This window comes from Alnus glutinosa, chromosome 3 (genome assembly GCF_958979055.1).
Source record: "Alnus glutinosa chromosome 3, dhAlnGlut1.1, whole genome shotgun sequence".
In the NCBI taxonomy this organism is placed as follows: Eukaryota; Viridiplantae; Streptophyta; class Magnoliopsida; order Fagales; family Betulaceae; genus Alnus; species Alnus glutinosa.
This window is the reverse complement of record NC_084888.1, coordinates 168,613-194,682: the sequence shown is the minus strand read 5'-3', so window position 1 is coordinate 194,682 and position 26,070 is coordinate 168,613. Positions and strand designations below refer to the sequence as shown.

Below are 26,070 nucleotides of genomic sequence, written 5' to 3'. Positions count from 1 at the left end.
GTTCAGCTATCCCAGACCGGCCAAGGGGGTTGCAGAGCCATCCCCTTGGCCAAAATGGGGGTGGCCGGCTGCCCCCTGGTGGCCAACGGGGGTGGCTGAAAATTATTAAATAAAATTATTTTATTATTTTTGAATAAAATTATTTAAAAAAAATTAGAAAATATTGAAATGACATTTTTAGACTTAATTGTCAATGCTGACGTGGTCAAACAGTGACTTAACCAAATAGAATTAACAAAATTAAATGAAAAATAGACAGAATGATCCAATTTAAAAACGCGAAAAAATTAATAAGTAAATGTTTAAAATTAAAAAAATCAAAGATTATTTTCAAATCGCAGATTGATTCAGGTATTTATTATATATTTAACTTAATTTATATTACAACCATCAAATAAAGTTGTCTTTTTGGTAGGCATGAAAAATTTAGTGGAACATTTGATCAGCTCCGATCCTCATAAATCATATGTTCCGATCGATCCCCATTTGTGGGTCTTGCCTTGGAGTCGCTTCATTCATGTTTACATTGCATGAAGTAATTGGAAATGGGGAAATGCTTGTCTTACAACTCCCACCCAACTTTCACACAACCCTCACTCACATATGTGTGGAACCCACGTGCATGGGATCCACACACATGTGAGTGGGAATTGTGTGGGAGTTGGGTGGAGGTTGTGAGTATATCATCTCCCTTAGAAATGAATCGTTAGGTACAAATCAGATTGAACGGAAGCTGAGTCAGCTTTATTGAATAAATTAGTATCTTAAGTTACATTTAGTAAACGGTATGACTTAACTTAACCAACTAAATAAGGGTCAAGGGCGCATCTTCCGTATCAGATGCTGACAGATCATCGATCTCATCAACATGTTACATGCATGCACAAGAAAAAGGAAGTAGCCAAAGCGTGTTGATTAATTATAACTATACATGCACTCAAGGGGGAAAAAAAAATAAAAAATCTTCTTAGATCTTGAGAGAGAAAAAAAAAATGAGTAATTCTAAACGTCATACCCATGTCCCTCTAAAAATGATGTGGCTTTTAAAATCACCATGTGATCAAAATTGAATTTTGATCAATCACAAGCTCAATGGTGATTTTAAAAGCCACCTCATTTTTAGAGGGATACAAGAGGGACATGGGTATGACATGTAGCATTACTCATATATATATATATATATATATATATATATATAGGATAAAAAGAAAAATGAGGGCCTCCCCAACACTCGAGTCTCAAGGCCATAAGCTCGATCTTCATCGAGCATTAATGCATGAGATCTCCTACATGTTCCAAGTCAGCAACATTAATTGTAGCTGTGACCTGTAACGGTAACATGTATACTTGCTAGTTGCTAATTAAGCCAAATGGAGCATGCATATATGCATGGGGCATATTATTTGTTTAAGTAGATCTACAAACCATGCGCGCAGTAGCCAGTTGGGAACCTTAGGATGGATTCTTGCACAAAAATAATCGTGTGTCAACCTTGAGAGTACATGTTGTCAATCTTGTTAATTAGAATATATTCGAAAATATTATGAATATTTTTCTTGTTTGCTTTCATATCTCATATATATATGCTAATTTATTTTCTTGCATAGTTTGATTTAATCTGTAATCTTTTACAATAATTTTCTGATTGTATTTTTTATTCTAACTGGCTTTATTCAACTATAAATAAGTCCAACTTGTGAACACTTAAACAGTCGAATGAACTACCTTTTGGGGACTTATGACACTCATTTAGGACATGCATTTCTTTCTTGTGTACGCTCCTTAGTCACTGGTAGTCACTCCTTAGTCACTGGTAGTCAATTAGGGCCGGTTAATTATGAGTCATTTGATTGTATTATTTGTCAATTTAAAAAGCAAAGTACTTTGCCTTCTAATAATAGTAGCTCCATTTATTCTCACCTTTTGATTTAATCCATTATCATGTTTGGGCACATGCGGGGGCATTAAGCACAGATGGACCAAATAGCTAGCAGACAGACACAAAAGCTGATAACTACAGAGAACGTGAAATTATATATATATATTCTTGCTCTCTTAACACTGTTGCTTCGAGATATATTTCAACATTTAAGACTGCGTCCAATTTGGCTGAAAGACGATTCCAGATACCATAAGAAATCAAAATGAACTAAAAATATTTCATTACGGACAACGATTACTTCTACGTACATTAACTGTGTCATTCTTGGTGTAGTCCGAGGAAACTAGTAAATTCGATAGATTTGGAGTGATATTATGATTGGCACCAGAACATGGGTTCCAAGTAGCAACCGTGGTTGTTCACCTGCTGCAGTATAGGCTTGCGGTGGAGAGGTTGGTGGCGCGTATTGAAAACTTTCGTTGGAGGCGATTGTCACATTGCAAAGCTACTTGACCCAATCGGTTGCAAATTTGACGGATGGGCTTTTGGCGAGATTGAGGGTGTGATATGTCACCATGAGGAGTTTGCCTTCCTCTGCCTCGACCACGAAAAAACTGATTGCTGCCATTGTATCGATTTGGACGAGGAGTGCGCTGAGTAAAGTGAGCTTCGGGATAAGAGTCAACAAGAGCAGCATCGTGATTGAGGCGAATTTCTTCAGTCAGAAGATAACTAAGGAGATCAGCAAGAGTAAGATTCGCTCTAGTGGCGATGGAAGTTTTGAAATTTGAATTGCTCATACTCAGAGGGAAGTTCAATTCAGGAAGGGATGGGGGCCCATTTGTTTATATTTAACCAAGGAGGGCAAAGAATCAAGTCTGTTCGTTTCCTCCGTAAAAATTAATGAAGTGGCAAGAACTCATCTCGGGCAAGAACCGGGCACATAACGTTAGGGGACTGATGAAGCAGTCCAAATCGGAAACCATTACATACCAAGAATGTAGAGCAAAAGTTCTTCTTCAGAAACGGGTTTATCATCCAGAACAAGTTGATAGGCAATTGTGCCGGCGCTTTGAAAATACTTCTAAGAATCTCTACCTTTCTTGATGAACAGAAACACTATGCGCAGTTGAACAACACGAGCATGGGAGTGGGCAGCATAGGATGCTTCAAGAGTTTTTCCAGACTCCATGAGAAGTGGGGAGACCAATGATTTTTTCAGAGAGTGAGCTTAACAACCAGCCAAGAATAGGCTGATCCTGACGTTGCCAATGGATGTAGTCAGGATTTTCAATGGAATCGGAGCCGCGAGAAATGATTTTGGGATTTCAGGGAATGGACCCATCGCAATAAACCGAGCGCACCATGACCACGAAGGGCGAAGGTGAGGACTAAGTTCGTTCAATTTGATGCTGCGAACAGCGGAGTGGAAGGCAGATGAGGGAAAACGGGGTGGTGAGCGTGTAATGGTGTTTTAGATTGTAGCAGAGGAGGAACTCATCTTTGAAGAGAATGCCAAGAAATCAGCGAAATGTAACGTTGGATAGATGTTTGTAGAAATGCCAGATGGACAGGTATGTTTTCTTATTTTGGCTATACTATTTTTCGGGTGGGTTGACAAAGTGTTTGATAAAATGCCTCAAAAAATAGTTCTGACACCATAAAAGAACTTGGGTGAGGAAAAATGTTTTTTCTATATATTTTATTCGTGGAATCACGATACACCATTTATACTTAGTTGAATGATTACGAAAAGAACAAGTTATTTGAGATTTACGAAGGTCATCTGTATCAAGAATTTGAGATACATGTCTCTGAGGATTAGTTGATATGGATGAGAAGTATATCTTTGAAGATTAGGTTATATGGACAAGAATTTTTGAAGGGCTAATCTTTATCTCTAACAAAAACACCTCCACTGGTGCTTATTGCATTTTTAAGCTTAGGTCAGGTTTGGTGGGTAGGAATAGACCTAGGAATGGAATAGTTATTCCAAAATTTAGTTGTACGGTTGTGCCACCCTGATTGGAAATAATTATTTCCATGGAATACTTTTTCCCCTAAGTCACTCGCCGCCGGCCACCACTTGACATCACCAATCACCAACCACCGCCGAACACAACCCACTGTCGGCCACCGTTCGACCCAGCCTACCATTGGCAACCATATTCGGCAATCCTCCACCTTCACCAACCATCATCCACCATCGTCTTCTGCAATTCTCTGCCGTCACCAGCCATCGTCCATTGCTGTCTCCGGCCATCGTCCATCGCTGTCTCCAGCCATCGTCCACCGTCGCCATCACTGGCCACTATTCGCGCCATCTTCAACAACACTCCGTCGTCGCTGGCCACCGTTCGCCTCTATCTTATATGGCCCTCACTAACTACTGTTCACCATTGTCTACGGCGGCCCTCCATTGTTGTTAGCCACCCCTAAGGAGTGATCGGCGGCCACCCATGGGAAAGACGACGAATACGAATGGTTTTTTTTTTTTTCTCAGGAAAAAAAAATGGTTTTTTTGAGATGTTATTTTTATAAGTAAGGGCATTTTAGAAAATTTGGTTGAAATGTTATTCAATTCCAAGTAGAAAATTTCGTCATTCCTGTGTTGTCAACAAAAGCTCTGTATTCACGAGCCCAACGTTCAGCAACATCGTTTTGCTAATTGCTATTAGAACCCAACCAACATGGTTCTTGGACTCTCCTTCACATCTAACATTGTTCTTGGACTCCTTCGTAATAGACACAGCCGGTTGGTGATGGGCTTGTGAACCCTGGATGTTGAAAAAGAACAGGGCCCATCTAATGTTAGGATCTGAAGAGTATTGCACCATATATGAACGTCAGCAAGTGCTCAACTAGTCAACACACAGAGATCGTCCCCTAAATTAAACAAATATGAGCCGCTGTTTGGGACAAATTAGACCAACAGTTCATACGCCCGACTTGATTACGGACTAATCTGTGTCATATAAATAAAGAAACAAATAGATCCGCTTTTGTGTAAAGGTCACAACCACATACATTTGTTTTTTTAGCAAATGATTGGCCTTGATTTGTATTCTATTATGGACTTCAATCATTGCACATGCCTCCTATATTCCTTTTATGATTTACGAACTACACTGTTACATTTAAGGAAATAAGTGAGTGAGAGAGAGAGAAACAATCACTGAGGTGGTTATGTTCAGTGATGTTGGCCATGTGTCAAAAAGTAGAAATTGAGGGCATCTCCATCTCTGTCTTCCTCTATGCCGAGTATATTGGGTTAAAATATAATGCCGGCCATGTGTTATAAGGCATCCAAATGTAGGCGATCTCCATCTCTTTCTGTTACTAATTTGTTTTGTGTCTGAAGGAGTATTAAAACCAGATTCTCCATGTAGTATGCACATCCACCATTACCTCCTGTTCTCAACTAGCTCTTCCTCTTTATAAACACATAGATTTACGTATGGTATGCATCGCCACGTAGAAAGTCCTTCAAACTAACTCAATTCTCATCTCTTACCTCCAATTGGTCCTCACTTCCGCAGATGGGTTTCCAAAACTTCTTTGGTAGACACCTGAGATGTCGATACAAGAAGCTAAACAATGCTGATGAAAAGGTGGCAAGGCCTAGAAGGTGTTGGGTGCAGAAAAGAAATGGACAGCTAAAGGGTCTTCGCTTATCACGGTCAAGGAAGCTTATCTTGAAGGCGTTTTCTGTGATGGTATTGCCGATCAGGATTGCTAGGTTCTACGCTGATATTGCCAACCGAATGAACGACAGTGTATGTCCTGCTATCGTCTTCCCTACTCAATGGGGACTTCCAGTTGTATCTCATCTCTCTGTACGTAGGAAGAGTGTCATTTCTTTTAATAAGAATTTGACCTACATTCGGTGACAACCTTCTGTTATAACCGAAACATTAATAATTTTCTTATCTATTCTCTATCTTTTCTAGCTGAGTCCCCCACAGCACTATACTTTTGAACAAAATAATATGAACACTTTATTCTCCAATACTCCAGGCTTTATTCCAAATTAAGACAGCGTTAACTAAGTCGAGACTTCGAATATGTTTAGGGAACTACAGCATCAAACAGGTTTCTATTTACCGAAAAGAAAGAGTGTGTGCCATATCATGTGGGCCTGGTTGCTATATCATCTCTCTCTCTCTCTCTCTCTCTCAGAAACATGTAAGTAATGGCTGTCCTATTTTACTCCCGTGATAAACATCCACAACCCAAATAAGAAAACATTCTTAATAGTTTGCCAAGCCTTCATCTGTTTGTTGAGTAATATTAGCATTGAAGTTGAACCTGTGCATAAGCCAATCAATTCTGACTAGCATCTCTAAAACATGTCAGTGGAACTTCTTAGAAATGGGATTCTTTAAGCATTTCCCACTGGTTTCCTCAATTCTTCTCTCAAGCTTCCAACTTGGGTCACCAGTTATTCGTTTGAGAACATAACTAACAGTTCACCATGCCTCAATTCTTCTCCAGGTTTCAATAAGCAAGCTTAAGTAGGACTTCTAAACTGTGCAATCAGCGCACTGCATTTAAGAAATTGCAGGTCAGTTTGGCTAGGATCATGGGGTTTATTTCATAGCTGATAACTCTTACTTTTTTACTGCAGTCTATAACCCGGGGGAAAAAAAAGAATCAAAGCTCCCCCCCTCCCCCCGTCACCTGCAAAGTAAGATATAACTCGTCATTTTTACTTATTTCTATCTGTCTCCCTCTTTTCTAGGTCTTCACCTGCTTCGCAGTGTCTGGTAACATAATCTTGCTTAAATTTGTCTCACTTTCCTCAATTCTTATGTATAGGGTCTTCTGATACCTAGTTCTGGCACTCATTCTCCATTCTACTCACCTCTACTAGAGCATTACTTCTATCATTTCAGACACATATTAACTTATGCCTCCGTCAGAGGGCAGAAGTTAATGCATGAAAACTGAGAGAGGATAGTTCAATTGTATCAATTACATGTCAATACATGCTTTGATGGTAGATGTCAAAGTTTTCCACTCTATATTTAGCAGCAATAATTAGGGAATGTGAAATAGCAGCCAATATAACAAAGATTACACGTGCAAGGCCCACTGAAATATGATCTTTCAGGAATCTAGGCTAAAACGGTATGTTTAACAGATTACAGAAGATATTAAATCATGTTTACACCAAATTGGCCCATCATGCATTCCCTTTATCGTAGTCCTAACAAACACATTTGTGGGTGCCGCTTTTTACAGAGGCTAATGTATAAGCTTAAGAAGGCCAATATTGAAGAAGCCCACCAAAGTTCCGTTTAGAGGCAAACCGTGTCATGAATAGGGCATAAGAATCTTTGAGGCTGAACTGGGGCATGAAAAGGCATCCCAGCCTATACTTGACTCAGATCTTGTTTCCCCTCTTAGCCATGCGATGATGCCTTGGTGGTGTTAGGTTCTGCTCACACATCTCTGGCTCTTCCTTGATTGTTGCAAGCTTGGTCTTGAGTATTTCCTCTATATCCTTCTGGCAGTCAGTTTGCAAACTTTTCTTGCTCGTGCAAGGCACCACCCACCACATTTTCCGATATGCGCTATTCATTTTTCTCGGAAAACTCTGGCCCTTATGATGAACCTGGCCTTCAATTCAAGTCACTAACTATATCTTTAGTGTAATACATCTCTCTTGGCTCATTGGCAATGATTGTGTCTAGTATATTAGCTAGGAAGATTTCTAATGCTCTTCCCCTTATAAATATGCAGAGGGAAGAGGGATATAGGTTTGTATTAGTTGGAAAAGTAGTAGCTGGAGTCGAGGGCCAGAGAGGCTGTGACTGGCTTCTAAAAGCTAGTGCATTCCCCACTTTACAACGGCGGTTCAATTATAATGAACTTTTTGTTTAATAACTTATCCAACAACAATCCTGTACTCATTAGAAGACATCATGAATAAGGTATTACAGGAATCCATTTAGAAGTTCATATATAAGAAGCTTTCTCTGATTTGCTTTCTGCATATAATGAATGAGCTCTTAAAAAATGCCTGCTACAGATTTCATGGTTGCCACCCTGTTACATGAAAGTTCATGATTTATGATATTGATTTGAAAGGAAATGCTTCATAGAGAATGTAAAGTGTGTATTTATATAAGCTTACGAAAAGTAATAATCATTAAGACTTGAGGTCATGCAGATCATGGGGTAGAGAACAAGTAGATTAGGAAATTGAAGTCAGGTGTTCTCTTGACGCTTCTGGGTTCTACTTAATGAAGTTCTAAGATATAGTTTGTTTGGACCAGGGCTAAGACCGAGCTATGAAAATGACTAACCTGACCAAATGTGCCTTCAAGAGTTGTAAAACTGCCACAGATTCTGAGAAAAACTTGCTATTCTGATTCTAACGCTGTCTTTATATTTTTCGTTTCTATTTGACTTTCCCATATGGTCAATTACCCACTCGCTGCCACTAAAACTTTGGTTTGCAAATTTTTTTCTTTTCTAAGCAATTTTTTTTTTTTTAGCAAGATAACCATTACATTAACATAGATATAAAACTACAAGGGGAGGAGGTGGGGAACCTCAAGAAACAACCCAAAATAGTCATTGTGCAAGAAATTAAGACGAGAAATAAAAGGGAAAATTGATCTAAACAGATCCGGTCCCATAATTTATTGACTAAAGGTCGAGGAGAGGGACACCTTGAAGGCAATATGTGATGTTGTTTGATGATTGGACAGTTAAAAAGAAAAGAAAAGAAAGGGTGCACTGTCAATCATACGATGAAGCGGTCGATAGAGATCACATTTCTCACATTCGTTGACAAAAGAGCATGCTCTGTGATAATTCCAGGCAAAAAAAAAAAAGAACTACTATCGCTTTATTGAGAAAGTTGGTGGGGATAGGCTCTCGGAGGGAAGAGTTGAAACTGGACACCACGTGCCTCACGCGCCGGTGGGGAGGCAGCATGGGCCTCATGCATTGGTGGTAAGGCTAGCTGGCAGTGGCTATGGTGGATTTGGGTGTGGGAAAGCCAGTTGAGGTGCGCTTACGTGGCAAAGGTGAACGGACGATTCCTTCTTCCCACAAAAGAAAGAGAAAAAAGAGAAGGAAAAAGAGAAAAATAGAGAAGAGAAGATGGAGAGGAAGCGGGAGCGAGAGAGGGAGAAGCCTTGGGGGGGGGGGGGGGGGGGGTCAGAAGTGAGAACGACGTTCGAGAGCGAGGGTTTTCTAAGCAACTTGTTTGCAGATTGCAAGGCTTCTCAATTCTCATTGCTCTCCTAGATGTGGCTTTTCACGAAGCTACTGCAGGACTTTCACTCTATTCTTGTGCTTCTTTACTACAAACCAACTCAGTTGATGATCATCACAAATGACATTCCATCAATCAGTATTTTGATCAGTCTTCAAATGACGCTTCAAGAAAAGAAGGGCAGAAGCCGCAAGAACTGAATCTGAAAGTTACATTCTATTACATTTTAAACCGGTCCACATGCCTAAGCCTAACAATAGCTTCTTCTTTCTTTTTCTTTTTTTTTTTTTCTTTTTTTTTTTTTTTTTTTTTTTTTTAATTTTTTTTTTAATTATTAAACTCAGATGTTGTAATTCAAGTTTATAAGTAGAGGTTGAATAGACATGAATGATAAAACTTCAAAACAATGGTGGTTAAGAGAAATACACTCATATATTTGTTACTCTTTAGGGAATAATTAAAATACCTACATATATTTGTCGGCCCTTGGAGTGGTTTAGCCACCCTACATATATTTCCGGTGACAGAAGTTCTTCCCGACAGTGTCTCAATTGTTTGGGTGTTTCTATTTGTTTTGTATGTTCTTGTATCTGTTTCACAGTCTATCAATTAGTAGTTGCTTTAAGCTAGGTTTTTCCTAGCTTTGTGGGTAGAAATTATTTATTTCTAGTTCACAATTATGTCCTTTGGGCCCTGTTTCTCGCCATTGGGCGTTATGGTTGTATTTGGTGCTCTTGTGATTATATTGTTTCTCTTGTTGTATAACCCCTTCAGGGGTTATTTCTTAGAAATAAAGAAGAAGGCATTGGTTCCAAAAAAATAAAAAAAAAATTTGTCTTAGGGTTTGAATTTATGGGGTGGCCAAACCACCCCCTTGGCCAAAATTTTGTCCAAAGGGGTGGCTCAAGCCATCCCTCTATTTATTTATTTATTTATTTTTTAAAAAAATATATTTTTAATGTCTTTATTTTTTTTAATGTTTTTAATATCTTTAATATTTTATTGTTTAATTTTATTTTTAATAGGGCATAAGATATGTATAAATTTTTTAAGGGCGTTGACGTGGACTTCTGTTAATTTTTGTACGAAAGTTAGATGAATGTATCATCTTTATCTTTAATTATAAATAAAGTATCATCTGTAATATGAAATAAAGTGTACATAACAAAAAATAAAATCATTAAACTATAAGGGACAAAAATATATTTAGCCATAAAATTAAACAAATCGAACTTTTAACATTTATTAGTCGATTCGACTCTGTCCTATCAAAAGAATTTGGATCCTCTCCATTTCTCTTCATTTAACTATAAAGTAGGAATATAATTTTTTTTTTACATTCTATAAAATTGTGAAAAAGATATCTATATAAGTAAATTGAAAGGAGTGCGTCTTCGGTCCGGTCGTGGCAGAAAAGAGGGGTTTTATGCCCACCAATTATCACTTGACACATCAGCTAAAAGCAAAAAAATGCAAAAAATGAAAATTTTGGTGAAGCAGGCAATCCTCTCCCAACAGTACCAACATTCCAAAAAAAAAAAAAAAAAAAAATCCCACTGCACGTCCGCCCAACGCCCACTGCACGTCCGCCCAACGCCGCCCGTCCGCCGTCCGCCGGTCCGCCGGTCATCCAGCTTGCCGGTCATCCAACGAACGTCCGCCTCGTAGAGAAAATCCTCTCACAACAGTACCAACAATCCAACATTCCAAAACAAAAAAAAAAATCCCATTGCACGTCCACCCAACGCCGCCCATCCGCCGTCCGCCCGTCAGGCGGTCCGCCGGTCCACCCCTAATCCGCCCCAAATCACCGCACGTCCGCCTGGACTGAAAAAATATGAAAAAAAAAACCGAATCTCCTCAACCCAACCCGTCAGCCGACTGCCTCTTCCCCGTCGCCGGACAGCCGGTCATCCAGCCACAGCGATCCGGCCACAGAGATCCGGCGACCACCGGCGAGCCTCCAGATCCGGCGACCACAGAGATTCGGGGTCGAACGCCGGTTTGATTGTTTGGGTCTGGGTCGGGGGTCGATGGTTGGGGCTGGATCTCTCATCTCTCTCCCTCGATCTCTTCATCTCGGGTCGGCCCCGTGGTGGCGCGGCTTCCATGGGTACGCCGGGTCGGTGGTTGGGGCTGGGTCGGGGTCGGGGGTCGGTGGTTGGGGCTGGGTTTCCATCTCTCATCTCTCATCTCTCTCCCTCGATCTTCATTTCACAGCAAAGAGAAAAAAAATTGGGTGCCGATTCGTTCGAGTTCCGACGCCGTGGAGTTGCCGCCGAGCTCGAGGTCCGGCTTGGCCGTGTGGGGCAGTGGCTGGGTCGGGGTCGGAGGATTTTTGGAAGGAAGGAGATGATGGGGCAGTGGCTGCCTGGCTGGGACTGGGAGGAGGATTTTTGGAAGGAAGGAGATGATCCGGTGTTTTTGCCTACACTTACATTTTTGTATTTTTTTGTTTCATGCTGATTTGTCAGCTTGCTATTGGTGGGCAAAAAGGTGGTGGATTCTGCCCAGACCGAATTGAAGTTATCCCCAATTGGAAGAATCTTCTCCATAACTGTTCCCGTCGGAACGACCGTCCATCATAGCATCTCAATCCGATAGGTGCCCTTGGCCCACTAATAAGCTCCTTTAGGAGGGGAGAAAGAATAAAATAAAATACAGAATACATCAACTGACCAAAGGCTCGAGTCCAAAACTAACACGTATGCCATCTTAAGCCACGAGATGTCAAACACGTAATCCGATTTCTGTGATCTATTAATTATAAAATAGACATTTGCATAAGGGTAGATTATTATTAATTTTTTTTTTTTTTTAATAGATACTTTGAATGAATATTTTTAATTACCTTACAGTTGCCGGGAGAGGGTTAGAGAGCATTCGTGTGATCTCTTAAACTGTTCGCCGGAGAGAGTTGAAACCCCCACCCCTATTCCCGATAATTTTCAATTGGGTTTTCTTCTTCTTCTCTTTTCCCATCTTGTCGGTCAAATCTTTTACAAATAATATATTATTTCTTATATTATCAGCGTGGGAGTTTTGCAGCAAGAACGTAAATCTGGACAACTAAAAATTGATGTCTGTGTCTGATAAGGAGATCTCCAATGTTGGTGGCAGTGGTGGTGGGATCCATGTCAGAGAAGACGATGACAACGATGATGATGACGACGGAAAGAAGCAGAGAGAGGATGGATATGCAAGTGGTGGTGGATGTACAAGGGATTTCGCAAAGGCAAAGCAGCTGATCTTACATGCGCTCTTAAAAGCCGAGAAGCAACTCCTCAGAAGAAGGAATAAAAAGACCTCCTCTTCTTCTGGTTCTGCTGTTGCTGCTTCTGCAAATGCCGGGACTTCAGGTAAGAGGTTTGGTTGTGTTGGTTGTCGTGGTAAAGGTCGTTACTTTTGTTTCACGCAACCCCAGACTTTGGAGTCACCGTCTCATGCAAGCGACCCAAATGACCCAAACTTCACTTATGAGACGCTGAAAGCTTTCATAGAGAAGAATGATTTCTATTCCAAAGAATGCAATACCCACTTAGATTTTGACCTCACCTCACATGGTGCAGAGTGAAGGAGTCGTGTCTAATAAATTCCACCGTTATTGTTTTGTTCTTGTTGGGTGGTAGTGATTGTTCAGAATATTATCAGTAGTTTTGAAGAGGTTGCAGAACATACCGAGCTTGATTCATCCAATTGTTATTTTGGTTAAGAAATTCGGATGCAAGTTTTCGTTCTTCTATGAGTCATTTGGCAGCCCGCGTTATTGTTCCCTGAAGAAATTCAATCTTGTTGAACGATGTAGTCAGTTTGTTACCTTGAATACAAAGTTTAGGTGCACGTAGATGCTTTATTTGGAAAGAGTACATTGACCCATTACGGGAGTGGAACAGGTTTTCGAAACCATTGGATTCTTTCAATTTGTATAGCCTTTTTGTTTAATTGATTTATTTTCATAATGCATACTTTTCTTAAACTTATATAAATTTATCTTCTCATTTTCTGTAGACTATATATAAATCAAATTTGTATATTTTCTACGTTTTGTTCCTTGCTTCATGCCTCTTTCCTGCTAAATTAATGGGGTATGGGGCAGTACTCTGGAGATCCATGGCCAATGTCTCTTTGGTGGAGGACTTAATCCGTTGGACTGATTTTTAAGAGGTGTTTTTGAGTATATTATATTGGATCCATATTATATTTTGTAAGATAAAAGGAAGATGAGTCCTAATCCCCCCCTAAAAGGAAGATGAGTCCTAATCCCCCCCTACCAAGTTGGTCCCTTTTCTGAATTCACAAGGGTCTTTGTTGTTGAATATTTCGGGTATGATTAAAAGAAATACCACCTCACACTTTAGGTAGGACGCAACTGGACAAGCTGAACATAGACTCTAGGGAATAGGACCTAAACTTTTTTAGAAAATTATTTGCTACTTATTTCTGAGAGATACTGAAGACTATCAAACTTGCGTTTGGTTGATCTAATTGTGAATTCTGCCAATATATTATCTGCATCTAGGGAAGGTAGTCTTGCTCGCATCGGTACAGAGATAACATCTGTGGTGTGTTTTATCTTTCCTTCCATTATTTATTGATATATACCATTGTTTCCCATAATTGGAGGCATCAGTTCTCTTTAAAGATATTTTGTAGCATTTTGGGTCAGGTAATGTGACTTATTAGTGTACCTTGAGTGTTCAATTGTGTAGTGAATGGCAGATGTTAGGATGTGCTGTTCATTGTTGGCAGCCCATGCCACTCCACAGGATATTGGAGAAATGGTAATCATAACAATCCACGGCATATAAGACAACTTGTCTTGCGAATCTTTTCTGAACTTCCATTGAGTTCTTGTTGTAAGCAGTAACTTTTAGAGTGTCTTGCTAGTTTCACGGAATGTTCAATTCTTCTGATTGGTCAATTTTATGGTTTTCAGCTAGATGAGTTTTTAATATTTTACCAGGCTGCTGAGCCAATTTGCCATTATATTACTATGACATTTTGATGAAGAAACCATATAATTTTCCCTGTTATCTAGTCCTTGATCATCAATTTTGATATCGGAAACCGTGAAAATTTATTGATTCTTCTTGGTTCTGGAGGTACTATTCCTAGTTGGTGGCAATTACATATTTATGCCAGGTAACGAAAGAAACATCAAAGTTTCTATAGGATTGACACTTTTCTCTTGTTTTTTATTCTTTCTTGATAATTAAATTGTAAGTGGCAAGAATTAAGCCTAGGACCTCTTAAAGTAGTAAACCTAATTTCTGTTAAGTGACGCTAAGATTCTTTCAAAATTTCTACAACAATCTAGTTTAGAACATGAGATGACTTCCATTGCTCAAATTTCTAGAAAAGCCTGATGAGAAATGAAATATTTTGTATTCTGGCCTCTAAGAACCCTTTTGTTTCTTTCTCTAGCTAGTTTCTTGTAGTTGTTGCACATTCTGATAACTGGCTTATCTGAACACCTCAGTGGTTTCACTGCACTTGTTAATTTGTCAAGTAATCGGCTGAGCCATTTTACTAACTGGACTACTATGATTATCAGTACGATGTTGGAAAACCTTCTTTTTTGTCCTGAGAGTTATATTCCTGGTTTGTGGCAGCATCGCTTGAAATTTGAATACAATGGAGAATATTTCCTATGCTAGCACTTTGTTAAGGCATGGGATAACTTGTTTGGTAGAAATCTCCAAAAGCCCCATGAGAAATGAAGATTCTAAAGTCTACCCATAGACGTTTTATTCTTTGCTCATCTCTTTAAGGATCATGTACAGCATATATGCAAATAGCAATTATATGCTTGAAACATTTTTCAGTGGTGCTCCTAGTCTATGTTTAAGATTCCCTTTGCAAAGCATACCTTCTGTTAATTCTGACAGCCCCAATGTGCAAATTTATTTTGCATGACAATATTTTTGGTTTAGAAACATGAGCTGGTTCGATTCTCTATTACCAAAGTTTAAGACAAGTAGGAGGCTTCTTAAAGGACTGATGGTGGCATGTGGTTAGGAAAATTCAGTTTAGGCCAATTAGTTATGCAGACCATAGCTGATCAAGGGAAGAACTCGCATCATTCCTGATCTGAAAAGGTTCTTTGGACTAGTTGAAACTTTTGGAGGACAGTATTTTTGTTGATGGGGATGTGGAGATGAATTCAATTTCCGGAGCTAATTAACAAATTGTTTCTCGAGTAGAAGTGTCTTATGATTGAAAAATGGTTTGAAGGATCCTAAAATTTTGAATTTTTGAGTGCTTAAAGACACTGCAACTAGCATCTTTGATTTCTGTTTTAGAGGAATAATTCTTGCACAAATTAGCATGGTTCTATATTATATAAGATTTTTGGAAATTCCCATTCAAACCAGGTTGTTATATTGTTTAATATTTTATTCTCTTGGAAACGTTCGCCAGATGCTTTATCATAAACCCTTCTACCGCAAAGAAGAAATTAAACCACAGAGACTGGGGATACCCTCGAGCAAAAAAGCAGCTTAGACTGCTCAGTGCAGGATTTCTGGTTTTTTTTTTTTTTTTTTTTTTTTTTTTTTTTTTTTTTTTTTTTTTTTATGTTTACTTGTTATTTAATATTTCTTTGTCCATGACTTTAAAATGATCATGAGATGCTTATGGAAGCACTGGTGAGCATTAAAAAAAAAAAAAAAAAAAAAAACTCTGGAATACTTTAAAGCATATGAAAAGATATATTTATGCTCAAGAGACTACAGGCAAAAGATAGGAGCTTTGTGGAAATCATGTAACATGTAAAGCACGTAGTAGCTTCTTGTAGAAAGAAGAAAGATCTTACTGGAAGTCTACGTTGCTCGTAGAAAAATGCAGAGAATTGTGGAACAGCTTGATTGGCTAATTTTTAATCCCAAAGCAATTAGCCTAATAATAAAAAAGTAATACCATATACTATATTTTTATCCCATGAATATTCTTTGTGACCGGCGTTGTGGGATAAAAATTTAATTTATAAAAACAGGATCTGAATGCCACATACCATTAGTAAACTGATTTTAACGTGGGAATCCAAGATGTGTGTTGATGCGATTCAAGCTCTTTAGAAAATTGAACGCACATGAAGCAGGTTTCCTCGAGAATTCTGGGCTATCACAATTCATCCTACTTGCTTTAATTTCAGAAATTAAATGATATTCCAGAAGCATATTGCTGATTATGAACCAAGGAACCCTTTCTTTCTTTTTTTTTTCTTTTTTTTTTTTTCCTGAGCAAACCAAACGATTACAAACCCTTATCTTCAAGCAGGTCAACCTAACTTAAACTAAAGGTTGTTAAATTAAGCCCTTAAAAAGAAGAAAAAGAAATGAGATTTTACTCAACGGATCAAGGGAAAACAATCAAACATAAACGTAATTGCCACGCCTATATTCTTCAGTACGGGCAACCAAATCTGGTGTCCGCGTCACATTCCCCGTTGATCCGGAAACTGACCCACCGCCACCTACGGTCCTACACCAAAAGCACACATTGCCATTGCGAATACCCATTATCTTGTTCATTCAGTCTGACACACGATTGAGGCCTACACGTGACTCCCATAACTCACTCTCTTGTTGTTTACTTGGTATAATGTGTCCAAAAGCATGGGCCATCCCGACTATCCGACCTTGTTGCGCTACTGTACGCTCATCCTCACCCCAAACAAACCCAACTGTCTCCTTCCTTTCATCTATCATCATGGGTGTGATCCCACTTTCAACTTTTTTCTGTTCATATGCATATATTTTGGTTGGACTTTTTTTTTTCTTTTTCCATTTTATTTTTATGGGAACCGACTGAGCTAAAATAGAAAGTGATCTCAGTACTGTTAGAGCCAGGTACCAGTAGAAATTCGAGATCGTGCTATTTTATTTATGGATGCGATGAACGACCTCCATTATCCTTCTTTGGAAACGGAACCGCCCCCATAAATATGGCTTTCTTTTTCCCTATCATGGCTTCAGCTTGAGACTCCCTCCCTCTCTTGGATCCATGTCTTGAAGAATGTTACATAAATAATTGTGAACCCATCAAGGAAGTTGTCTGTGAGTGTGTATATCTTTAAGAAACACTAATAATACTACTCCCGGTGGTCCCTGCTAAGTGCAAAGTGCGAAGTGCTGGGATTAAAGGGAGGGCAGAGACAGTGGAGGCAGTGATCGAGATGTTGTGGGGTTTTCCATGAATGGGTCGGGGTTTCCTGGACACACTTTGGATTCTTTAAAACTTTCTCCAAGCTGTTTTCATATCAGTTTGGCCAGACTAGTTCTCAGAGAATTGGCTTTCCCTTCCTGCAGCTCAACAGATAACAAGGTTAGAATGTTTTCCATTTCTCTGCTCTTTCTTTCTTTCTTTCTATTTGTTATTTTGGGTGACAAATAATTCTTCCCTTGGATGAACATCTACTTGGGATTTTTTTTCCCAGCAAGTTTCGTTCTTAGAATGTCTGTGTAGGTCTCTAAATTTGGAAATTATTGTTTGTCATAGCCCCTGTATGAGTTATTTTCATCTTTCAATTTACCAGCTGTAGTACCGCTTCTCTTTTTGACTTTTGTTTTAGCTGAACTACAACTACCCTTAGCATATGATTCAAATGCTTACTTTATTAAAGTGTCATATAATTGGCTTCATAATTCATCAATAAAGTGGTGTCTTTTAAGCGATATGCAATTCTGTTGTTATTTGTTGATACTGTTTACTAGGTTGCTGTCACTAATGCAAATATACTTCAAAGAATCAAAGATCAACGTGGGGCATCTTTGTTTTTGTACTGTTTGGTATGTTGATCTAGTTAATGGAGATATACTTCATGCAATCAAAGATCATCTTTGCTTTACTACTAATGGAAAAGACGTACTACAATTGCCTAAGCTATGAAAAGACTTTCCCTTTATCTGTCATTGAGTTTCCTTATCTTGGATGCTTCATGTAGAATTTTAACAATTGTGACTTTTGGGGCATCATGAAAGTATATTCATAAAAGTTCGCATGCTCTATAACTACTGCGACAATGACCATGTGAACATGATTACGATAACAATGATCGCAACAATAACTATGTAATTATTTACCAGTATCAACATTCCGGTAATCCTTTTGATAGGTTTTATGGGGTTTCAGATTATTTTATTTCTTTTGTTTTATTTTTTCAGTTTGCATAAATGTCTTCTTCAAGGCCCAGCCACTCGTCAAGCAATTCAGGGCGCTCGAGACACAGTGCTAGGATCATTGTGCAGACCACTGTCGATGCAAAGCTCCATGCAGATTTTGAGGAGTCAGGTGATTCTTTTGATTACTCAAGCTCAGTGCGGGTTACCGGGGCAGTTAGCGGAGATCAACAACCTAGGACTGACAAAGTAACAACAGCTTACCTCCATCACATACAGAAAGGGAAGCTGATCCAACCATTTGGTTGCTTGCTAGCCTTGGATGAGAAAACTTTCAAAGTCATTGCATACAGTGAGAATGCTCCTGAAATGCTGACTATGGTCAGCCATGCAGTCCCAAGCGTTGGGGACCACCCAGTTCTCGGCATTGGAACAGATGTGAGAACCATATTCACTGCCCCCAGTGCCTCTGCATTGCAAAAGGCCCTGGGATTTTGGGAGGTTTCTCTCTTGAATCCCATCTTAGTTCACTGCAAGACATCTGGGAAGCCCTTTTATGCAATTGTCCATCGGGTAACGGGTAGTTTGATCATCGACTTCGAGCCGGTCAAGCCTTATGAAGTCCCCATGACTGCTGCCGGGGCCCTGCAATCATACAAGCTTGCGGCGAAAGCAATTACCCGATTGCAGTCATTACCAAGTGGCAGCATGGTAAGGCTTTGTGATACAATGGTTCAAGAGGTTTTTGAACTCACTGGTTATGACAGGGTGATGGCATATAAATTTCATGATGACGATCATGGGGAAGTGGTCTCTGAGATCACAAAGCCAGGACTAGAACCATATCTGGGTTTGCATTATCCAGCTACCGATATCCCTCAGGCCGCACGCTTCTTATTTATGAAGAATAAGGTCCGTATGATTGTTGATTGTCATGCAAGACATGTGAAAGTGCTTCAAGATGAGAAGCTTCCATTTGATCCGACGTTGTGTGGTTCAACCTTAAGGGCACCGCACAGTTGCCATTTGCAGTACATGGAGAATATGAATTCCATCGCCTCTCTAGTGATGGCAGTTGTAGTTAATGAGGGGGATGAAGAGGGAGACTGTTCTAATTCTGTGCAGCCACAAAAGAGAAAGAGACTCTGGGGTTTAGTAGTATGCCATAACACAACTCCGAGGTTTGTTCCATTCCCTCTTAGGTATGCCTGTGAGTTTCTAGCTCAAGTATTTGCCATCCATGTGAATAAGGAATTGGAGTTGGAAAATCAAATTGTTGAGAAGAACATCTTGCGTACCCAAACACTCTTGTGTGATTTGCTGATGCGAGATGCACCCTTGGGAATTGTGTCACAGAGCCCAAATATAATGGATCTTGTGAAGTGTGATGGAGCTGCTTTATTGTACAAGAACAAGATATGGAGACTGGGAGTAACTCCAAGTGATTTCCAGCTGCATGACATAGCCTCATGGCTCTCAGAGTACCATATGGATTCAACAGGTTTAAGTACAGATAGCTTGTATGATGCAGGGTTCCCGGAGGCTCTTGCTCTTGGTGATGTAGTATGTGGAATGGCAGCTGTGAGGATAACTTCCAAGGACATGATTTTCTGGTTTCGATCCCACACTGCTGCAGAAATTCGATGGAGTGGTGCAAAGCATGAACCTGGTGAGAAGGATGATGGTATGAGGATGCACCCAAGATCGTCATTCAAGGCTTTCCTTGAAGTTATGAAGACAAGGAGTTTACCCTGGAAGGACTATGAAATGGATGCAATCCATTCTCTGCAGCTTATCTTGAGGAATGCATTCAAAGATATTGAAACAATGGATATAAGCACCAATGCCATCCATATGAAGCTCAGTGACCTCAAAATTGAAGGGATGCAAGAACTAGAAGCAGTGACAAGTGAGATGGTCCGTTTAATTGAAACGGCCACAGTGCCAATTCTGGCAGTTGATGTTGATGGGCTGATTAATGGGTGGAACACAAAGATTGCTGATTTAACTGGTCTTCCTGTTGATAAAGCAATCGGAAAGCATTTGCTCACACTTGTGGAAGATTCTTCAACTGATACAGTCAAGAGGATGTTGTACTTGGCATTGCAGGGTATCTCCCTATCCATTTTTATATTCTAAGTTCATTAAATTATCAATTCATACTTGTAATATACACATGCATAAGCATGAGCGAGTATGTGCATGTGCGTGTGAGCAGTCGGGCATGTGCATACTATCTTATCTAAATCCATGTATGTGCATAAAATTGAGAGCTGAAGAGACTTTCTGGTACATTTGTATTCTCAAAAGATAGGAAACTGAGATTGGAGAAAGAAAGGCAGGAGGGAGGTCAGTGGGATGAGATTTGTTTGCCCTGCATGAGACAGAGGGATCGATATTTTTTTTATTGCATTTATTGATAATGTTCTTTTACCTTATTGTGTGATCAGGCAATGAAGAGCAGAATATCCAATTTGAGATCAAAACGCATGGGTCTAAGAGTGATTCTGGTCCCATCAGCTTAGTAGTGAATGCTTGCGCAAGTAGGGATCTTCGAGATACTGTTGTGGGTGTTTGTTTTGTGGCCCAAGATATCACTGGTCAGAAGATAGTTATGGACAAGTTCACTCGGATTGAAGGTGATTACAAAGCTATTGTACAAAACCCAAACCCTTTGATCCCCCCAATATTTGGTACGGATGAATTTGGGTGGTGTTCTGAGTGGAATCCAGCAATGACAAAGTTAAGTGGGTGGACACGAGAAGAAGTTATAGATAAAATGCTTTTGGGAGAGGTTTTTGGGACACACACGGCATGCTGTCGTCTCAAGAATCAAGAAGCTTTTGTAAACCTTGGAATTGTACTTAATAATGCCATGACTGGTCAGGAACCTGAAAAGGTCTCTTTTGGTTTCTTTGCTCGGAGTGGAAAGTATGTAGAATGCCTGCTATGTGTGAGTAAGAAATTGGATAGAGAGGGTGCAGTCACTGGAGTCTTTTGCTTCTTGCAGCTTGCTAGCCAAGAGCTGCAACAAGCACTTAATGTCCAGCGTTTATTAGAGCAAACTGCCTTGAAGAGATTGAAAGCATTGGCTTATATAAAAAGGCAGATACGGAATCCTCTGTCTGGGATTATATTTTCTCGGAAAATGATGGAGTGTTCTGAGTTAGGATTTGAACAGAAAGAGCTTCTGCTTACTAGTGCCCAGTGCCAGCGCCAGCTCAGCAAGATTCTTGATGACTCAGATCTTGATAGCATAATTGAAGGGTATGATTATATTTAATCTCTATAGAGTGACTTTTCTTCCCTTCGACATATTTACAACTACATGCATTTCTCAAAAAAAAAAATTCTGTAATCTGCACTTTGTTCTGTATTGCGTCATGACAATGGAGGAAATAAATACCTTATACAAGGAAAACACTTAGATAATTTTTCCTGAAACATCTTTATGCTGCTACATTTTATTTCCCTGCAATGATCAGGGCTGGGTTCTTAGATTGACTATTATATCAATTCTGAATGCATTATTACTAGTATCGGAACACCTAGAGTGAGAAAAACTTCTGGTAAAATTATGCATCAGATTTTATCTGTCTTTATACACCAAGAAGGTTATTGGTTTTAACACCCACATTTCTTCTGTAGAAGAGATGCTTGCTATTGCACAGAGGGAGTAACTCTGTTTCTTCATTTTTAATTCTTGTTATGATCTGTTGTAATCTAATATTTTTTCCCCTTTGTTTTATGAATTATCTACAGCTACTTGGATCTCGAAATGGTTGAGTTTACACTGAATGAAGTACTGGTTGCCTCTATAAGTCAAGTCATGACAAACAGCAATGGAAAGGGAATCCGAATGGTCAATGATGTGGCAAAGGAGATTGTGAATGAAACCTTATATGGTGATAGTCTTAGGCTTCAACAGGTCTTAGCTGATTTCTTGTCGATATCAGTCAACTACACTGCAACTGGAGGCCACCTCATTCTTGTAGCCAGTTTGACCAAAGATCAGTTGGGGCAATCTGTTCATCTTGCACATCTTGAGCTCAGGTAGTAACTACTCAGGCACGAGTCCATAAATATATTTTTCACCTCCAGTTGTGCTTGTGAATAGATGACAAGGACAAATACACCTTGTGAATAGATGAAACTTGTATTTACTTGCTTCTGACTTCTATGTTCACATGGACTGTTTAGTCTATTTATATTCATCCCAAATCATAGCCTCTTAAAATTTATTCCTTGGATCAGGATAATACATTCAGGCGGAGGGGTGCCAGAAGCATTGCTGAACCAGATGTTTGGAAGTGATGGAGATGCATCTGAGGAGGGCATCAGCCTGCTCATTAGCAGAAAGTTATTAAAGCTCATGAATGGAGATGTACAGTATCTGAGGGAAGCAGGCAAATCAACCTTCATCATTTCTGTTGAACTTGCTGCAGCACATAAGTTGCAGGCGTAAAGGATTTTCAAGGAGAAAATGTTGTGCAATCTGTTATGTACAGTTGCAGGGGAACAGAAACTCAAAGTTGTATTTGACTTGCTATGTGATTTTCATTTATTTATTTATCTTCTTGGACATTTGTGTTGGTTCAACCTGTAAATAAGCAGGTGTTGCTATGTTTTATAATCTTCTTCACCATTGCTTGGCAAATCTTAGATTGGTGTGATTTACTCTTTGATGGATTCTTTCCATGTTCCTTCTCGGGCAATCTGGCTTTGAGGAGAGCTAATAAATTGCTCCTTTAGGCTTTAGTGGCTTCAAGCACAGCATAGGGAGAAGGAGCTGGTATGGAAAAACCTTCTGCATAAGGTCTGTTAAGGATATCGTCCAAGATGCTGAATTGGTTAGACGGGTTTTTAGATCTAATTTTGCCACCACGCATTTGCTCACCGGCTTTCCCACTTCCAGCCGCCGGCCTCCTCATCCGATTCTACTGGCCAGGCGCCGGCGTGTGGGTCTCACGCATCCGTCAGCCTCCTCCGCCCGCTCATCCCGCTTCAGCATCAGTTCTTGTAGTTGTGTTTTGTTGTTTTTCTGTTACAGCTTTAGTTTATTTGTTGTTCTGTGTGGGATTTAGATTTAGTCTTCCTGCCCTTGTGTTATATTATAATTGGGTGGAAACTTTGTTTTTGGCTCAGTTTCAGTTTCCTTTAATGCATGTTTCCCTGCAATGCTTTGTTGTTACAATTGAGAGAGATTTTTCAGTCGCAGTTATGGTTGTTAGATTTTCTAATGATAATATTATCCGTGCTCAGTATCACCGGATTCAAGAGGATATGGGAGTAAGAAAGGTTCACATTTATGAATTTAGCCGGGTGAATATGGTGTATACACTTCTTAGCAAGCGTAAGCTTCTATGGTTTGTTGAAAATGGAAAGGTTGATGGATGGGATGATGCTCGTTTTCCAACAGTCCAAGGAATTATTCGTAGAGGTCTACAAGTTGAAGCAGTGATACAATTTATTCTTGAACAGGTAATTTCAAGCACTGATACAACTTTCATTACTGACATGAAAAATGTGAGAAAAAAAAAGGTGTTCATGGAAAATTCAGATTCAAATTCTTCTATATTTGTTCCATGTTTCTTACAACTGTGTGATTAGTTCCAGATTGTGAAACTGTTTGTTCTTCGTAGGTTTGCTCTGGTTTATTGTACAAGAGAGTCATTCTTAGATTGTCATCTCCATGAAAAGGTTATTAGTTATCCCTGTATTATTCTGTTTCAGGGAACATCAAAGAATCTGAATCTGATGGAATGGGATAAACTCTGGACCATTAATAAGAAGATCATTGATCCTGTGTGCCTCAGACATACTGCTGTCATTAATGAAAGGTGTGTGCTGTTGGCCCTGACAAATGGTCCTGAGGAGCCATTTGTCCGCATCATACCTAGGCATAAGAAATATGAAGATGCTGGGGAGAAGTGTACAACATACACAGAGGATATGGATTGACCATGCTGATGCTGAATCCATCTCAGTAGATGAGGAAATAACCTTCATGGATTGGGGAAATGCCATAGTAAAGAGAATAGAGAAGGGCCAGGATGGGAACGTCACACAGTTGACAGGGGTTTTGCACCTTGAAGGATCTGTCAAGAACACAGAGTTGAAGCTTACTTGGCTACCTGAAACAAGTGAACTAGTTAATGTCACACTGGTGGAGTTTGACTACCTAATTACAAAGAAGGTACGTGCTAGTTAACCGATAACCTAAGCTTTTTCAATCAGGAAATGTAAGTTTCATACAGTGCTTAATTCTGGAGTGTCAATACAAGGCTTTATCTTCATATTGAATAGTAAAAATTAGTGGAAAAGTTAAGTTCACAACCAGATGGACCATTGCTTTGTTGATACACTTCATTCTGACAAGATCTTTCTCTAGGTTATTTCTTGGTTATAATCTGATGACATGGACTCAGATGTCACAGTATGTCATATTTGTCCAAATTTTTAAATAACAAGTATGCTTTCTTTTATTAACTCGTGAATCTAGTCACTGGAACATTATGTCATATGTGCTACTTGTGACAGTCCAATAAGTTGTTGCCTTGTGATAAAGAGATCAATAAATAGTGCTTGCCCTTGGTTGGGAGTTGTCATTAATGAGGAATATTGGCTGAAGGTCCTGCTGTGGTGGCTAATCGAGTCCAGAGGCTGAATATAAAGCTTCCTCTTTCTCTTCTGTTCTTGTTGGGTTTCAGTGGTAAGTGGGCAAATCTTCCTTGCACTCTGTTGGGTAGTGCGTCATCCGTTGACTTGTCCAAGTCCTTCTCACTCTCTCACTCACATTCTCTTTATCGAATACTTCATGGATGGAATCTCCCAACTTGTAAGTAAAAATCTGGGTGGGTAGCTTTCTTGCTAGTTGAAGGTCTCTTTTGGTTGCTTAATGGCATCCTCACAGAAGAAGCCATGTAATTTTCTTAGCCTGGCATGACAATAGTGGTACCTGTTTGCTGATGTTTCTCTTTCTAACCATACAATTACTGGTACACCTATTGTGATTCTCAATACAAGAGTCAAAATAGGGACAAGCACCCATAATTCCATGGACCCCAGGGTTTTAGTTATGTGCATGTGGCAAAAATGATAGGGCTTCTTTTCTATGACGAAGTCGCATAAACATTGATATCCTAACATGTCTTGAGCGAATAGGAAATGTAAACCATGCACTAATGTATATTTAGGTACTGTGCACATGTTCCACACATTTTAGAAATTGAAGGTGGATTGTATGGTGTCTAAACTGTTTCAGATGTTTGACGTGGCTGCCTGACAAAAAATATATTGATTTCTGCATGGGAAAGTATGATACATGTTAGTTTGTAACTTGTGATTGCAGCTTAAAGAAGGAGATGATTTCCTGGATGTTTTTAACCCGTGCACGAAAAGGGGGACCTCGGCCTTATGGTATTCCAACATGCGGAATTTGCAGCGGGGAGAGATACTGCAGCTGGAGGGGAAAAAATATTTCAGATGTGATGTTCCTTTTATTAGGCTTTCAAAGCCTGTAGTTTTATTTGCGATCCCAGATGGCAGGCAGCAGACCTGTTTGAAGTAAAACATTTACATTCGAATTATTCAGTTTCGCGGGATTTTTTTACCTTTATCAAACGTCACTGTTAATTTAGGTTTTGTTTTGACATAAAAACATTTTCATGAAATTTCAATATTTTTTGGTGTTTGGTTGCACTTTGGAAAACTTGATCAACCGTGAAACACTTTCTTCTTTTCCATAAAATTGTTTTCACTCTTTTCAAGGTCGTAAAACATTTTTCTTTCAACTCTTCCCTCCAAACATTTTTTTACAACACTATTTTTTAAGGTCG

The 26,070-nt window shown here is 39.4% G+C and overlaps 3 protein-coding genes across 5 annotated transcripts; all 3 read left to right on the top strand.

Moving 5' to 3' along the window:
* The first annotated feature begins 2,083 nt into the window (after window positions 1–2,083).
* LOC133864025 (uncharacterized) lies at window positions 2,084–13,072 on the top strand. Of its 3 annotated transcripts, none has more exons than XM_062300208.1 (2): window positions 2,084–3,456; window positions 12,211–13,072. In XM_062300208.1, the coding sequence occupies exons 1-2, from the start codon at window positions 3,430–3,432 to the stop codon at window positions 12,685–12,687; spliced, it is 504 nt and encodes a 167-aa protein (XP_062156192.1). In that variant the 5' UTR covers window positions 2,084–3,429; the 3' UTR covers window positions 12,688–13,072. The 3 variants fall into 3 exon arrangements, with proteins under 3 accessions (XP_062156192.1, XP_062156194.1, XP_062156193.1); XM_062300210.1 differs by lacking the exon at window positions 12,211–13,072 and adding an exon at window positions 5,422–6,135; XM_062300209.1 differs by having other exon boundaries at window positions 2,085–3,456; window positions 12,234–13,072.
* Window positions 13,073–16,771: 3,699 nt separating this feature from the next.
* On the top strand, window positions 16,772–22,816 carry LOC133863447 (phytochrome A-2). Its single transcript, XM_062299377.1, has 5 exons — window positions 16,772–17,438; window positions 18,278–20,342; window positions 20,683–21,499; window positions 21,995–22,285; window positions 22,487–22,816. Exons 2-5 carry the CDS (start codon window positions 18,287–18,289, stop codon window positions 22,695–22,697), a joined length of 3,375 nt encoding a protein of 1,124 aa, XP_062155361.1. The 5' UTR covers window positions 16,772–17,438; window positions 18,278–18,286; the 3' UTR covers window positions 22,698–22,816.
* Window positions 22,817–23,028: 212 nt separating this feature from the next.
* Window positions 23,029–25,960, top strand: LOC133863448 (glutamate--tRNA ligase, cytoplasmic). Its single transcript, XM_062299378.1, is given in 4 exon segments — window positions 23,029–23,713; window positions 23,966–24,180; window positions 24,182–24,428; window positions 25,584–25,960. Coding segments are annotated over 4 exon segments (1,323 nt in total). The 5' UTR covers window positions 23,029–23,071; the 3' UTR covers window positions 25,803–25,960.
* The last annotated feature ends 110 nt before the right edge of the window (window positions 25,961–26,070 follow it).